This window comes from Lampris incognitus, chromosome 11 (genome assembly GCF_029633865.1).
Source record: "Lampris incognitus isolate fLamInc1 chromosome 11, fLamInc1.hap2, whole genome shotgun sequence".
In the NCBI taxonomy this organism is placed as follows: Eukaryota; Metazoa; Chordata; class Actinopteri; order Lampriformes; family Lampridae; genus Lampris; species Lampris incognitus.
The window spans coordinates 30971562-30988088 of NC_079221.1; the positions used below are offsets into that span (position 1 = coordinate 30971562).

Consider the following 16527-nt stretch of genomic DNA (forward strand, 5'->3'; position numbering starts at 1 on the left):
CTACAAAACCTTTTTCACTTTTTCATTATGGGGTATTATGTGTAGATTGATGAGAAAAAAAAGAATTTAATCAATTTTGGAATAAGGCTGTAACATAACAAAATGTGGGGAAAGTGAAAGGGTGTGAATACTTTCCGGATGCACTGTATATACACTACCGTTCAAAAGTTTGGGATCACCCAAACAATTTTGTGTTTTCCATGAAAAGTCACACTTATTCACCACCATATGTTGTGAAATGAATAGAAAATAGAGTCAAGACATTGACAAGGTTAGAAATAATGATTTGTATTTGAAATAAGATTTTTTTACGTCAAACTTTGCTTTCGTCAAAGAATCCTCCATTTGCAGCAATTACAGCATTGCAGACCTTTGGCATTCTAGCTGTTAATTTGTTGAGGTAATCTGGAGAAATTGCACCCCACGCTTCCAGAAGCAGCTCCCACAAGTTGGATTGGTTGGATGGGCACTTCTTTGAGCAGATTGAGTTTCTGGAGCATCACATTTGTGGGGTCAATTAAACGCTCAAAATGGCCAGAAAAAGAGAACTTTCATCTGAAACTCGACAGTCTATTCTTGTTCTTAGAAATGAAGGCTATTCCATGCGAGAAATTGCTAAGAAATTGAAGATTTCCTACACCGGTGTGTACTACTCCCTTCAGAGGACAGCACAAACAGGCTCTAACCAGAGTAGAAAAAGAAGTGGGAGGCCGCGTTGCACAACTGAGCAAGAAGATAAGTACATTAGAGTCTCTAGTTTGAGAAACAGACGCCTCACAGGTCTCCAACTGGCATCTTCATTAAATAGTACCTGTTAGAGCCTGTTTGTGCTGTCCTCTGAAGGGAGTAGTACACACCGGTGTAGGAAATCTTCAATTTCTTAGCAATTTCTCGCATGGAATAGCCTTCATTTCTAAGAACAAGAATAGACTGTCGAGTTTCAGATGAAAGTTCTCTTTTTCTGGCCATTTTGAGCGTTTAATTGACCCCACAAATGTGATGCTCCAGAAACTCAATCTGCTCAAAGAAGTGCCCATCCAACCAATCCAACTTGTGGGAGCTGCTTCTGGAAGCGTGGGGTGCAATTTCTCCAGATTACCTCAACAAATTAACAGCTAGAATGCCAAAGGTCTGCAATGCTGTAATTGCTGCAAATGGAGGATTCTTTGACGAAAGCAAAGTTTGATGTAAAAAAAATCTTATTTCAAATACAAATCATTATTTCTAACCTTGTCAATGTCTTGACTCTATTTTCTATTCATTTCACAACATATGGTGGTGAATAAGTGTGACTTTTCATGGAAAACACGAAATTGTTTGGGTGATCCCAAACTTTTGAACGGTAGTGTATGTATAAAATCCTGGATTATTTTGCTCCTTATTTGTTGAGCACTCTCCCTACCATTGAGTGTTTCTTTTAATGAAGTTTAGATAGATAGATAGACACACACACAAACACACACACACATATATATATATACTGTGTGTGTGTGTGTGTGTGTATATATATATATATATATACACACACACACACACAAAAACATATATATATATATATATATATATATATATATATATATATATATATATTACTTGCTACTGAAAATACAGTTAAAGAATAGTCTCACAGTGCAGGCATGTAGTAAACCCTGTAATTCTAATGGAGTCATAGGGACTTTCATGTAGACTTTTACTAGTATGTTTCTCAGTTCAAATCTTTTTTCAGTATATCCATGTATGCAGAAGGTAATCGCCATATATCTACATTTCTACATATACACATGTAGATACTACATCTATCTACATATATGCACATTTGGTGTTGGTATACAGAAATAAAATCCCCAGTGTTTAATTTCGATAATTTTTTCCTGTATCTCAGTAAGATGATAAGCTATTCATGCATTCCCTGTTAATGTGGGGAGGAGGTCTATTCATTAATACCCCAAAACAGATAAGGCGAAATGCTTCTCTTAGTCCAAATCATTTTTCTTTAAAAAAATAAAATAATTCTACCAAGATTCTACTGTTGACATATAAAGAGATTTGATGTTTATAGTAGCCAGTGCAGGTTTCCTTTGTAAACACTTGTACCAAACTCTTGTCTTTCCCCTCCATCAAATCCACAGATTGATCATGACCCTCGCCTGCCAGCTTACATCGCTACCCAGGGACCCTTACCTCATACTATTGCTGATTTCTGGCAGGTCTGTTTACCACCCATTCTGCCTATCCAGACATTATTTTAATGGAAATTCTGCTTCAATAAATAAGAAACTGCAGAAAGCAACAGTAATGATGGGAGAGGTTGCAGAGTGATGTGAAAAAGGAGTAGAGGCAGTGTCCTTCATTTCGATAGGGCTTTCTGCTAGTTTCCATGCTCAGTCGACTGTTAAAGTAACATGCTGATGGCACATCCGCTATTTATGTCCGGCCCTCCAAATTGTCAGCTCATTGATCCTTCTCTAAAACCCACTTTCAGTCTATCTCCATTGTCAGAATGAATTAAATTGCTTTTTAAAAAATTCAATATTAAATACTTTTTTTTTCATGAAAACAATGACAACAAAAATGGGTGCAACTCTGCTCACATTTATGGTTGTGTCTGTGTGTGTATGTGTTTGTATGTGTATGTTTGTTGGAGCGTTTGTCTATATTTTCAAATGCATGTGTTTTTCTGTGCTCATATGTGAGTATGTGCACATGTTTGGGCATGTTTGGACACACACGTGTGTATGTGTGTGTGTGTATATGTGTGTGTGTATATGTGTGTGTGTGTGTGTGTGTGTGTGTGTGTGTGTGTGTGTGTGCGCGCCACTTATCAGATGGTGTGGGAGAATGGCTGCACAGTGATTGTGATGATGACCGCTCTGGTGGAAGATGGAGACAAGCAGTGTGAACGCTACTGGCCCGACGAGGGTTCCTCCCTCTACCACATCTATGAGGTAACCTCCTCTCCCCTATCTGCCCTTCACGCCTGCCATGCTAGCTTAAACCTCAGGACAGAGTGTGAAAAACAGAGGTCAGTTCAAATTAAAGTGAAACTTTTAACAGCTCTATTTTTAAAAGTGGTTCAGGGCAGCCTGTAGCTTAAAGGTGCACTAAGTGATTTCCCTGTGGATTTTCCCTGAAGGGTCATCCTCGCCTCCTAAAACTGCTGATAAAAAATACTGGTCTTGCACTCTGTTGTGTGCATAGGTGCACACTCGCACTGAGCAGACAAGGGTCTTCTGTAAACAGCAGCAGCTTTAACCAATGAGTAAAAAGCTCTTCTTGTACAGCGACTAAGCCCTTCTGGTCACATGGTCTGAAAATGGCAGCCAGCTGGTGCAGTGACTCTGGAAACACAGAGCCCCTATGTTGCCCCCTTCCTTTCTGCCCCTGTATAGCTTTCCCTCTCTTCCTCTCTCTTTCTGTCTTTCTCTTCCTCTTTCTCTTTCTCGCTCTCCCTCTCTGTTTATCAGGTTAACCTGGTGTCAGAGCACATCTGGTGTAAGGACTTCCTGGTGCGTAGCTTCTACCTGAAGAATGTCCAAACCCAGGAGACCAGAACCTTAACTCAGTTCCACCTGCTCAGCTGGCCTGCAGACGGTATCCCAACCTCCACGCGGCCCCTGCTTGACTTCCGCCGGTAGGCTACTGGGGATGAACAGAGAGACAGACGGAAAGACAGACGAAAAGAAATATGTATATAGATATAAACACAAACAAAACCAACAGATGCAAATTTCCAACTTCACCAGACCCTTGTCAAAGCTTTTCTTCATCTCATAATAGTTCAATCTCACTTGGAGCATTTAATGTTACATTGAAATAGGGTAAACAGATGATTCACGAGCAGAAGTCACACACATTTTTACAAAGACACACACACACACACACACACTCACAAATTCATTGTCAACAAAAAAACCACCAAGTTTGTGAGTACCATGTCAGGCTGGTGACCTTATTTTAACTTTCTCTATGCATCCCATCTCACCTGCCATTTCCTGTTCTATTTTGTAAAACAAGGTCAAAAAGCAAAAAATGTACCCTCCATCCTTCTATTCCTCCATTTCCATGTGCCTCTCTCCCTCTGTTTCTGCCTACTTTCCCTCCCTCCTGCTTCACTCCGCCTCTGTCTGCCTCGCTGCGTTTCTCTCTATCCCTCTTTCCCTTTCCCTCTCTCTCTCTCTCTTGCTCTGTGCGTAGGTTGGTGGGTTGGTAACTTAACATCTCCCAGTGTCATTTTTGTGGTTTGCAGCTAGTACTCTGATTCCAGTTGCATAGTCACAAAAATGAGCATTGGCAGGTGTGACTGGCAGCTGCAAGAGGGACAGTGGAACCATCGCCTCTTCTCCTCCTGTCTTATCCGTCCTCCTTCTTCTCTTCTGCACCCCCCCAGCCCCCCAAAACTCAGTTTCTTCATTTCTCATATCCTCTTTCCATCTCTTTCAATCTTTGTCCCACTCAACCATCTCTCTTTTCTCTGTTTTGTCGTAACCCCTCTGCCTACTTGTCTCCTCTTGTTATCATCACCTCTTTTCAAGCACAAGTCGCAGGCTGCGCGAAGCCAGCGAGATGAGAAAGCTTTTTCCTGTACTGTATTCACTGAGGGGATCTCATGACGCTGTAGAGTAACTGGATTCGTTAACTGTTTTGTTGCAAGTTGTGATTTATATTTATCTCTCCTTCTTCTCCTGTCCCCCCCTCTCTCTCTCGCTTGCTTTCTCTCTCTCGCTCTCTCCCCCCCCCCCCTCATCCATTCCTAATTTATTTTTTTGTCAGGAAGGTGAATAAGTGCTACAGAGGTCGTTCCTGCCCCATCATTGTTCATTGCAGGTACAAACTGCAGTAATAAATAAACCCAAAATAAACCCATACAGTTTATGCAGAAAGGATTTTGAAAACAGCATGTATTCATGTTGGAAACCTTTTGAATCATGAAATGTATTATTGGTCAATATTTGAGTTTTTTGACAGCAGTTGTCATAAAATGAATTTGAATTCATAAAGTGCCTCTGTCATGCTACAATGGCAACTTTTACATATTGCAAGCCACGGTGTATGTACTTTTATGTACTTTTGGTTCAAACATCACATTTTGGAACCAAATATATCACTATTAAAGTTGACGTTAGTCAATTTTAAGTATTTACTTGTGTTTAAAAACTTTGACAAATAACGAAACTAAGCTAAACGAAACTAAAAATAAACATAGAAGACTGTAATGTTGCTGAATTGTGCTTCAAAATCTGTTCTGACGGTTTTCTCCTTCATCTCCATTTGTCTGCCATAGTGATGGAACAAGCAGGACTGGCTCATACATCCTGATTGACATGGTGCTAAACCGTATGGCTAAGGGTGAGAAACTCCCTTTTACTCAATCTCTCTCTCTCTCTCTCTCTCTCTCTCTCTCTCTCTCTCTCTCTCTCTCTCTCTCTCTCTCTCTCTCTCTCTCTCTCTCTCAGACACAGACACAGACACATGCACGCATACACGCACACATACATACGGTATAATCCATGTAGTGGTGCTCAACCATTACACCTTGGAGCGAAAATATAACATGGACTAATATAGTGTGATTAATTAGAATGAAAGAAGTGATTTGAAGATACATCCTAGGATGCGCTGGGACACATCATCAGGGATGTTTCCTGAGGTCCTTGGGCATTTCGGGTCTTTCAACATCATACACCCTCGCTCAGGTGACCCAGCCAGGGTTGATCAGGCCCTGGCTTGTGTCCCAGCAGCATTGCCCAATAATCAGTCCTTCTGATGTGAAGCCATCTGGAGGTCCTCTCTGCAGCCTCCATGGTACACTTGATGGCTTTCCTCTTTACAGCCCCAGTGATGCCAAGTAGAATGTAGACCTTGCATGAGTGAGTGGCCAGCAAAGCCTCTACATCCCATTTCAATGGGCTCACAACACACCTTCCAGCCTCTCCTCCAGCACTGATCCACCAGCTCCTAATACTCGAACCGCTTCCACTCATTTGCCTCTTCCATCCGGTCCTCCCAGGGAACTGTCAGCTCTATAAGGAGTACCTGCTTTGAAGAGGCTGATGATAGCACTACGTCTGGCCTCAACAAAGTTGTCATAACGTGGTCCGGGAACTGAGCTGCCCCCCCAAGTCAACTCCCAGCTCCCAGTCTGACACAGAGGTGAGGAGACCAGCTGCTAATCTGAGCTGTGACTGAGGCTGCTCACCAGTCCTGACAAAGGCAATGTTCCTCTGTCCGCGGGCTTGCTTGTTGTTGGCCACGGCTTTGGGGATGGCCTCTGCGACTGTCTTCAGCACCTGTTCATGTCGTTAGTGGTATCAGCCCTCCCCCAGGGCTGATGGGCAGCTGCTGAGGATGAGGGCACAGAGGACATGATGGAGAATCAATCTTGCCCCAGAGATGGAGATTTGTTAGGCTAGGTAGAACATCATACACAGCTTGCACCATGAACTTGATCTGCTGCAGTTCTGCCTGCCAGATATCTGCCCAGGATATCTTCCTCTCCAGCGCACCCTCCCACCTTGACCATGCTCCCTGCTGCCGCATGCCCACCATTCTGCTGGTCCTTTCCTCTCCGACACCTGCCCGCACCTCCTCCCGGACTAGATGGTGTCTGTCCTTGCCATGGGCCTTATCATAGCAAGGTTGTGAGATGGCTGCCAGCCCTGCCTATCCAGTTGCCACCATGCCCACCAAAGCCCTGTGTCTCAGCCGAGACTCTGCTATTTCAAGGCCTTCCTGGGCTCGCCACATCCTGCCAGTCTGCACCATAATGCCTGCTGATGCCACTGTAGAGTCCATGGAGTCCTGCTAGAGCAGTGACTCTCTTGTGTGAGAAATCCTGAACTCCTCATCGAGGCTGCTGATAGGGAGCTGGAGGTTGTTGCTCCTCCCAGACAGTGCTGAACTGCTAAGGCTGTGCGGCAGAGCCAGCCATCTCCAGAGGTAGCTACTGATCTTTATTCTCCAATGTCTCCACTGTTGACAGGGTTACCTCGTAAACCAGCAGAGGCCCGAGGACTCAGGGTAAGATGCCATATTGGTAAATCCAAGCCTTGAACCTGCCAGGTAGGCCAGACTTGTCTACAGTGGTGAGCCAAGTCTCAAGCTCCTTGATGGTTGCTTGGATTACCGCTGCATCCCTAAAGCTACAGTCAAAGACCTTGCCTAGACTCTTGACTGATTTCTCAGTAATGGATGGAATTGCAATACCATCCAAAAAGAAGCGAAACCGGTCCACCGCTTTTCCTCTCTTCAACACCATGACTCTAGATTTGGCTGGTTAAAACTCATCCTCATCCAGAAGATGAGCTTTTCCAAGCCCTGGAGGATCCACCTACCATCAGGCACCGATGATGTGGTGATAATGAGGTCATCCATAAAGGCTCTGATGGGGGGGCTGCTGAACACCAGACTTGGACAGAGGGCCCCGCACTCAGTTTCAGCTGCCTTGACCACCATATTCATGGCAAGGGTGAAGAGTGTGACTGAGATGGTATGCCCAGTTATGATCCCCTTCTCAAGCCAGTGCCAATCAGATGTTGTGTTCCCAGAAGTGACTCTGAGCCTGAAGTTCCCATAGTAGTTCAGGATGAGGTCCTTGATCTTACTGGGTATATGGTGTCAGTCCAGGGTAGTCTTGATCAGCTTGTGGGGTATTGAGCCGTATGTATTGGTAAGGTCAAACCAAAGCACAACTAGGTCACCCTTCCCCTCATATGCCTCCCTGATCAGCTGAGTGACAACTCCGGTGTGTTCTGTGCACCCTGGAACTCCAGGAATGCCACCTTTCTGTACTGAAGTATCAATGTAGGCATTGTTATGGAGGAAGTCTATCATCCTTCTGGATAGGACACTGAAGAAGAATCTCCCTTCCACACTGAGCAGTGAGATGGATCTACAGTTCCCCTTCACCAAATCACCCACAGAATCTTCCAGAGGATACGTAGGAGCTCTGGGCAGCACTTGTACACCTTATAGGGTACTCCACTGGGTCCCGGAGCAGAGCTGGCTCTAGCTGCAGTAACCACCTCCTGGACTTCCTTCCAGGTAGGCTGTCTGGTGTTGAACTCCACCATGGGCGATGGTATGTCCAAAAGAGCTCTGGAGGGCCCTAGCTCTTGCTTTCTATCAGGGTCACACAGAATGTTGTGCAGGAAGGGGTCTACCTTTTCTTAAGAGCAGACAAGACAACCACTGTGCTTCTGCCTTAACAGCTGCCTTGTGAATCCAAATGGATCAGCTATAAACATGGTACGCTTCCTAGCTCTCTCTCCTCCGTCTCCTGTGTCATTCTGCTCTGCGCAGGGTCGTGAGCTTCTTCCTGATGATGTAACAGAGCTCAGCCAGTAGTAATTTTGTCCAATGCTCTTATCGCAGTTGGTGGATCTTGTCTGCCCTTAGGTTCATATTGTAGTTGGGTCTGGTGGTTTTGCCCTCTTCAACACCAAACCTCTCTGCTGCAAAACTGACAATGATGGTTGTCATCGTCAGAAACTGTCTGTCTGTGTCTCCCCTTGCTGTTGAGTTGATGATTCTGGCCATGTCCTCGTCAAACTGGCGCTACTCTTTGTGCTAGTTTGCTGGAGGCCACTTGATCCGAATCTGCTGAATTACTCTACTGACAGCCAGAGAGCTTAGCACATGGAGGTTCTGGGCTCCGTGGGGTGTCTCTGGGCCGGGAGTAGATCCTGTGTGTTGCGTTGCTCCCCCCTGCATCTAGCATTTCATTTGGGCCTGATGGATTTTCCGTGCTCATTCTTGCAGACCTTTCTGCAAATGCATCTTCGAGTTGTCATCATTGATAATCCGTTTGCCAAGGTTGTCATCATTAGGTCTGTCCTTTGGGGTGCTCATCCCCCCCCTCCCTGCTCCCCTGGGGGTATATCTCTGTGTGTCTGTCTGTAGCTTTTGTGGATTCTTCCTCATGGAAGATATAGGTTGGGCTGCTACTCCTTCCTGCCCTGGTTGCAATCTTTCCAAGCTGTCAACTGTCTCTCTAGTAGTCATCACAATCTGTTCTTGGTGGTCACCCAACCTATTACTGGGCGTCGCTGGCTAAACCAGTTTGAATGATTCAAACATATACATCCTAGGATGCACTGGGACACATCATCAGTGATGTTTCCTGAGGTTCTCGGGTGTTTTGGGTCTTTCATCATCATACAACCTCGCTCCGGTGACCCAGCCCGGGTTTATCAGGCCCTTGCTTGTGTTCCAGCAGCATTGGCCCACAGATCATTCTTTCCAATCCAAAACCATCTGGAGGCCCTCTCTGCTGCCTCCATGGTAGACTTGATGGCTTTCCTTTTTGCAGCCCCATTGATGCCAAGTAGAGTGTAGACCTTGCACAGTGAGCAGCCAGCAAAGCCTCTACACTCCACTTCAGTGGGCTCATGGCCTCTCCTCCGGCACTGATCCACCAGCTCCTGGTACTTGGACTGCTTCTGCTTATTTGCCTCTTCCATCCGGTCCTCCCCAGGGAACTGTCAGCTCTATAAGGAAGCAACTTATATGGTCTGGATTGCTAATTGATACCTTACCTTGATAAAAGAAAATTATTTAAAACCATCTCATTGAAGATATGCTATTTAGTTAAAATTGCATAAACAATATAGACTCCCTTGGGGTACTGAAAAATGTATTAGTTTGGGCCAAATTCACATTAAAGCTACAATCCTGAGCATTTTAATTTTCTGTTTTTACTTACTCACAACTGGTTATACTGTTAATAGCATTGGATCCAAATCCCAGAGATCAATTCAAAGTGAAACGGAGTCACTTGTGCATTGGTGTCAGTTTCTTCCTCACCAGAAAACAAACAAAACATGGCTGAACCTCAGGTTTAGCTGTTGATCAATCAGTCAATCAATCAATCAATCAAGTTGCATTGATGAGTAGTATCTGTTGGTAAAAGTCTTCTCGTTGATCTGCCATACCTGCTTCATACCTAAACCATCTTTGCTCCCTCTTCAGTCTTTTAGCTGCATGCGTTATTCTTCCGCATTTGGGCTGAGACGTTGAAAATGTAAAACACAACATTATATATCATTTTGCTGGGAAATTCCTCCTTAACTGTGACCATTGAAACTAGCATCTACAGAAACGTTCATAATTTGGATAAGCTATTATTCTAAATATGCTAGTGATTAAAAAAAGTATCAAAAAGGACATTTGTTCGCATTTTAATGTTCAGACATTTAGCTTTGAAATGCCCATTTGATTGTATACGGATTGTACCGTCAAGATGAAGTACCGCTTCTTTCACAACAGAGGGCGCAATAGTCCAAAAGTATGCTGTCTATTCGCATCCACCTGTACAGTGGATCCTCTGCCCAAATAAAAATAGAAAGAAAAAAACCCCCACAAATATCCACTAGTTTTTCAAAAGCTTTATTTCATTTTGATCACAAAACCTCAATTTTCGATGATGCAATCTTCCAATGCAACATATCTTAGCATGTCTTTTCCCTTTTCAAACTATGTGGAGGTGTCCTGCGACCCACTTTTGGGTTGTGACCCTGCTTGTTGAGATACACTGTCTTCAAACAATCTGTTTCAGTTGCTTTTTTTCTTTAATTACTGGTGGCTTGTCAAAGGTGTTGTTGTTTGACGTCATTGCTGATAATTTAACAATTATCATGAAATCATGAAAACCCAAAGAATCTTATTTTGGTAGTTTTTTTCTTTTCTTTTTGTATTAGAAATGTAACGTAGAAATGTAAAAAATGCTATGGCTCTCACACCAGTAGCAAAGAAATACAAACATCTGTCTGTAATAGCTGTTGCAAAGGTATTATAGTAGATGTTTTTGTTGATCTTGTTGTTATTTTCCTTAGGGGTGAAGGAGATTGATATTGCAGCCACTCTGGAACACATCAGAGACCAAAGACCCGGCCTGGTCCGCACCAAGGTACCTGTAGTCCATGTGTATGAGTATGCGTATCTGACAGTCTGTCTGCTTATGTGTGGGCAAGCAAGGTGAGGCAGCCTAGAGCCAGTAAATTAATAATGAGATTATGTGGTACAAGCCATCTGTGTGTCTGTATGTCATGCAAGTTAAGCATTGTGCTGGTATGTGAGTTGGACAACCATCCCAACCCGATTATTTTCTGACTCTCTTTCCTCCTTCCCCTCTTTCTGTGTCTCTGTCCCTTTCCCTTTGTCAGGACCAGTTTGAGTTTGCATTAACAGCGGTGGCTGAGGAGGTAAATGCCATCCTGAAGGCCCTGCCACAGTGAGCTGTGATGCTTGAGGGGACACACACACACACACACACACACACACAAACTCATGAAACATGTCTGTGAGGCCATTCATATAAATAGTAATTAGTTCTGCACAACACGGGAACAGAACAAATTGAACATTCACTGCTGCTCCTTTTTTAGTCCCACAGAGATTTCCATCTTCCTCATCTCAAAGTTTTACAGGATTTTTTTTGGAGCGTTTTAGTTTTATCCAAGTCATCTAATAACTTTTACGGCAGGTTGGATGTAGCAACAGAAAAGATGGATTTCTTTTTATTTGTGGCACAAATCGTATCTTATTTGAAAAAAAGAAATACGCCGGGTTCCTACCCTCAATCATTTTTCTTGTTTTAACAACCATATTTTCAACTCAGTACTGCAGAGAATAAACATGTATTCTGTGACCTCTCTGAATCCAGCCAGTGTCTAGCGATCAACACAAACGTTATTTTTGTAAGCCTGCACTAACTGCCCCTGTTAAGAGTAAGAGATTAAGATATACTTTATTAATTCCCGTGGGGAAATTCATCCTCTGCATTTAACCCATCCCAACACACACTGTAGCTAGGAGCAGTGGGCCGCCGCCGTGCAACACCCGGGGACCAACTCCAGTTCTCCTTTCCATTGCCTTGCTCAGGGGCACAGACAGGAGAATTAACCCTAACATGCATGTCTTTTGATGGTGGGAGGAAACCGGAGCACCTAGAGGAAACCCACACAGACATGGTCAGAACATGCAGACTCCACACAGAAAGGACTTGGGATGGCCTGGGGTTCGAACCCAGGACCTTCTTGCTGTGAGACAACAGTGCTAACCACTGGGCCACTGTGCTGCTCCCTTTTATCAGAAGGGACATCATAAAAGACAGATTTAGACTGACATTGGCTAATGGGCATTTTTTAGATATTACACCTGAAATTGTTTCCAGAGATATGTCTAAAGTCATGGACATAAGCAATAGTGCAGTGTCCTGCAAATGACTGAGAGAGGAAGAGGATTCATGCAGCTATTGTGACAGACATTCCAACTTTCCGTTTCTTTCATGCGCCTACCACTTCAAATAATATTTAATTACGTGTGTACATTTCCAAATGTTGTATGCCATATGAAAAAAGATAACCATAATACACAGTGAAGTTTACATCCAGTCTAATTTTGTGTATGGTGGTGTTGTGTGGCCATTAATGAGCCACAGCATACCCTCCTCCTTTGTTTTTGACATGAGGCAGACTCCCGTTTGGGAGAATTGTCTTGCACTTGACAACTTGATTGTCTGCTTTGGTGTCAATCTTATTTGGCCTACACTGTACAGGGAAGACATACTGTAGTGCACACCTTACTTACTCTTGCTGTTTTGCTTACGCACATGCATGCACACATGCACACACACACACACACAAGTTCTGTCTTTTGGTGTCTTACTAAGTGCAAAATTGTGATCCATGTAAATAATTCACCCTGATGACCGTGTGTTTATTTCATGTGGCAGACCCGTAGAAAACAATAAAAATGTATTTTTGACTTGACCTGAATAAATTTGTGATGTGACGCAGCAAGCAATAGATTTGACTTGTCATTTTCCTGACATGAAAAACTTCCTATTTATACCGTCTTTCTCCTATTATTTATTTGAGAGCTGTATAATGTTGAAGGCAAAGCCATGAGAGTGGGGTTAGTCTTACTTAATAGTCCTATTTATGACATTTTCTATATATGGGCTGCTTGAATCACAATCATATCACTGTTGATGAATCAAAAGAAGGTCATACTTATGCAATGCTTCCTAATATGCTTTTTGAACAAACCTTTTAGTGTATATTCTGTCAGGAATGTCCATAATCCATAGTTTCCATAATATCTTAAACTTTTTTTCAACAATGGCAGACAGTGAACTGTTCTCCCTAAAGCAGTCACTCCACCTTGCTACATCATCTTTCAGCCGGCGGTGTCAGCCCTCTATAACCCAAGTTAACAACCAATATCTAAATGTACCTTATTTATATATACACTACCGTTCAAAAGTTTGGGATCACCCAAACAATTTTGTGTTTTCCATGAAAAGTCACACTTATTCACCACCATATGTTGTGAAATGAATAGAAAATAGAGTCAAGACATTGACAAGGTTAGAAATAATGATTTGTATTTGAAATAAGATTTTTTTTACATCAAACTTTGCTTTCGTCAAAGAATCCTCCATTTGCAGCAATTACAGCATTGCAGACCTTTGGCATTCTAGCTGTTAATTTGTTGAGGTAATCTGGAGAAATTGCACCCCACGCTTCCAGAAGCAGCTCCCACAAGTTGGATTGGTTGGATGGGCACTTCTTGCGTACCATACGGTCAAGCTGCTCCCACAACAGCTCAATGGGGTTCAGATCTGGTGACTGCGCTGGCCACTCCATTACCGATAGAATACCAGCTGCCTGCTTCTGCTCTAAATAGTTCTTGCACAATTTGGAGGTGTGTTTAGGGTCATTGTCCTGTTGTAGGATGAAATTGGCTCCAATCAAGCGCTGTCCACTGGGTATGGCATGGCGTTGCAAAATGGAGTGATAGCCTTCCTTATTCAGAATCCCTTTTACCCTGTACAAATCTCCCACCTTACCAGCACCAAAGCAACCCCAGACCATCACATTACCTCCACCATGCTTAACAGATGGCGTCAGGCATTCTTCCAGCATCTTTTCATTTGTTCTGCGTCTCACAAACGTTCTTTGTGATCCAAACACCTCAAACTTGGATTCATCCGTCCACAAAACTTTTTTCCAGTCTTCCTCTGTCCAATGTCTGTGTTCTTTTGCCCATCTTAATCTTTTTCTTTTATTGGTCAGTCTCAGATATGGCTTTTTCTTTGCCACTCTGCCCTGAAGCCCAGAATCCCGCAGCCGCCTCTTCACTGTAGATGTTGACACTGGTGTTTTGCGGGTACTATTTAATGAAGATGCCAGTTGGGGACCTGTGAGGCGTCTGTTTCTCAAACTAGAGACTCTAATGTACTTATCTTCTTGCTCAGTTGTGCAACGCGGCCTCCCACTTCTTTTTCTACTCTGGTTAGAGCCTGTTTGTGCTGTCCTCTGAAGGGAGTAGTACACACCGGTGTAGGAAATCTTCAATTTCTTAGCAATTTCTCGCATGGAATAGCCTTCATTTCTAAGAACAAGAATAGACTGTCGAGTTTCAGATGAAAGTTCTCTTTTTCTGGCCATTTTGAGCGTTTAATTGACCCCACAAATGTGATGCTCCAGAAACTCAATCTGCTCAAAGGAAGGTCTGTTTTGTAGCTTCTGTAACGAGCTAAACTGTTTTCAGATGTGTGAACATGATTGCACAAGGGTTTTCTAATCGTCAATTAGCCTTCTGAGCCAATGAGCAAACACATTGTACCATTAGAACACTGGAGTGATAGTTGCTTGAAATGGGCCTCTATACACCTATGTAGATATTGCACCAAAAACCAGACATTTGCAGCTAGAATAGTCATTTACCACATTAGCAATGTATAGAGTGTATTTCTTTAAAGTTAAGACTAGTTTAAAGTTATCTTCATTGAAAAGTACAGTGCTTTTCCTTCAAAAATATGGACATTTCAATGTGATCCCAAACTTTTGAACGGTAGTGTATATATATATATATATATATATATATATATAGCTTTTTTTTCCGAAACCGTCAATGTTGTTGAGTGCTCGACTAATGAGGAGCGGGCGTGACACTGGGCAACGTAACTGTATGATTCTTTGTCAAGAAAACATTAGCACTTGATGAGTGCGAGACACACGAAACAGGCCTGTACTGCTATGCATTAAAATCTTTTTTCCTGTATCCATGTTGACACACACACACACACACACACACACATATATATATATATATATATAAAATCCAGTGAGTCAGGTAAATTCTTTATGACAGTACAAGCCTGTTTCATGCCATAAGCAATCATCAGCTGTCAATAAAGCTACTCGGGAAAGAACATACCATTTACTGCCTTGTCATGCACATCACATGCACAGCATCCAATGGGGAAGGGAGAGGTGCAATATTCAAAAACACATGATCGCTAATGGTCCAATGGGGGGGGGTATTTGTCTATTGGCATGATTTATTTGTAATTACAAAATAGATGCTTATATCTATGTCTGCAACTGCTGGCCAATTCATTCCTGCTATTCGATGTGGACATTTCTGGTCTGCACATGATAAAATATTTTTCAGTTAGACATAGATTGCACAGGGTCGTTTACATGGCAGTTGCAGCTGGGGGAGTCCGGTTGTGATGAAGGTGTCATTGATTTGTTCATGATTCTTGTGTTGTGGGATGCTTTCTCTAGTAGCTTTACTGCCAGCTGATGATTGCTTATGACATGAAACAGGCTTGTACTGTCTCATAAAGAATTTACTTGACTCACTGGATTACTTTGCTCCTTATTTGTTGAGCACTTTCCCTTCCATTGAGTCTTTAACAAAATTATATATATGATACATTTAGACCTTGAAATTCGGTCTTAGACATTCAATTTGTTTTTTTGTTGTTTTTTTTTCTTATTATTTTTAGAGTCAACTTCAACACTTTGATGGCAAATCAAGTTGCTTTGCTCCAGACTGATTTATATTAGAAACAAGTTTTACAGATATTATTGTGACCACATTGTGTAGCAATGTACATTAGTGCAGATAAATACTGATACAAATCTTATTAGGTGAAGCAAGACATTGCCAACATTTTTTTTTCTTCTCAGTGCATTTTTACCACAATAATCTAATTTGTGGCTTTCAAACCTCAGGAAATCTGTTTGTTAAAAGTGGAATATGTCATTTTCAACTGAATGCTGACCTGTGTTGTTCAGCAGTGTGAATAACAACTACAAATCAAAATAGTCAAACAGCTGGACACCTCCGAAACACTCTGCTACCCCGGCTCATGTATGGGGCCTGTGAGTGGTTCACTTTCAATCAGTACCTTTCAGCAAACCCTGCAACTCGCTACTCGTGTTCTACAGAAAAGCAGAAATATTACAAATTGCACCTTTTTAATCTTTTCTCCATACCTTTATGAAGTTGATATAATGTAAATGAACACAGAAAGCTTTACGATCTGTGTTTTGTACTCCGAGACCTTTTCCTCTTTGCCTTTGCCATCAGTTTTTACATTGATGAACAGTTTTAGCACATTTCCTCACTATGTGAAAAAGACACTTCTTAAACCATAGAGTTTCATGGTACATAGCTTGTGATCGGACAGCAATGTGTTTAGACCATGCACTTTAAATGCAGTTTAAAACA

The 16527-nt window shown here is 42.6% G+C and overlaps 1 protein-coding gene across 1 annotated transcript in view; it reads left to right on the forward strand.

Annotated features, from left to right (window-relative positions):
* The window catches only part of ptprna (protein tyrosine phosphatase receptor type Na), a 63343-nt gene extending 50552 nt beyond the window's left edge, over positions 1-12791 (forward strand). Inside the window, exons 19-25 of the mRNA XM_056289426.1 lie at positions 2130-2207; positions 2826-2945; positions 3465-3631; positions 4771-4824; positions 5282-5346; positions 10830-10903; positions 11160-12791. Coding sequence (XP_056145401.1) covers positions 2130-2207; positions 2826-2945; positions 3465-3631; positions 4771-4824; positions 5282-5346; positions 10830-10903; positions 11160-11231 — 630 coding nt within the window. The 3' untranslated portion in view covers positions 11232-12791. The remainder of the gene's footprint in view (positions 1-2129; positions 2208-2825; positions 2946-3464; positions 3632-4770; positions 4825-5281; positions 5347-10829; positions 10904-11159) is intronic.
* The last annotated feature ends 3736 nt before the right edge of the window (positions 12792-16527 follow it).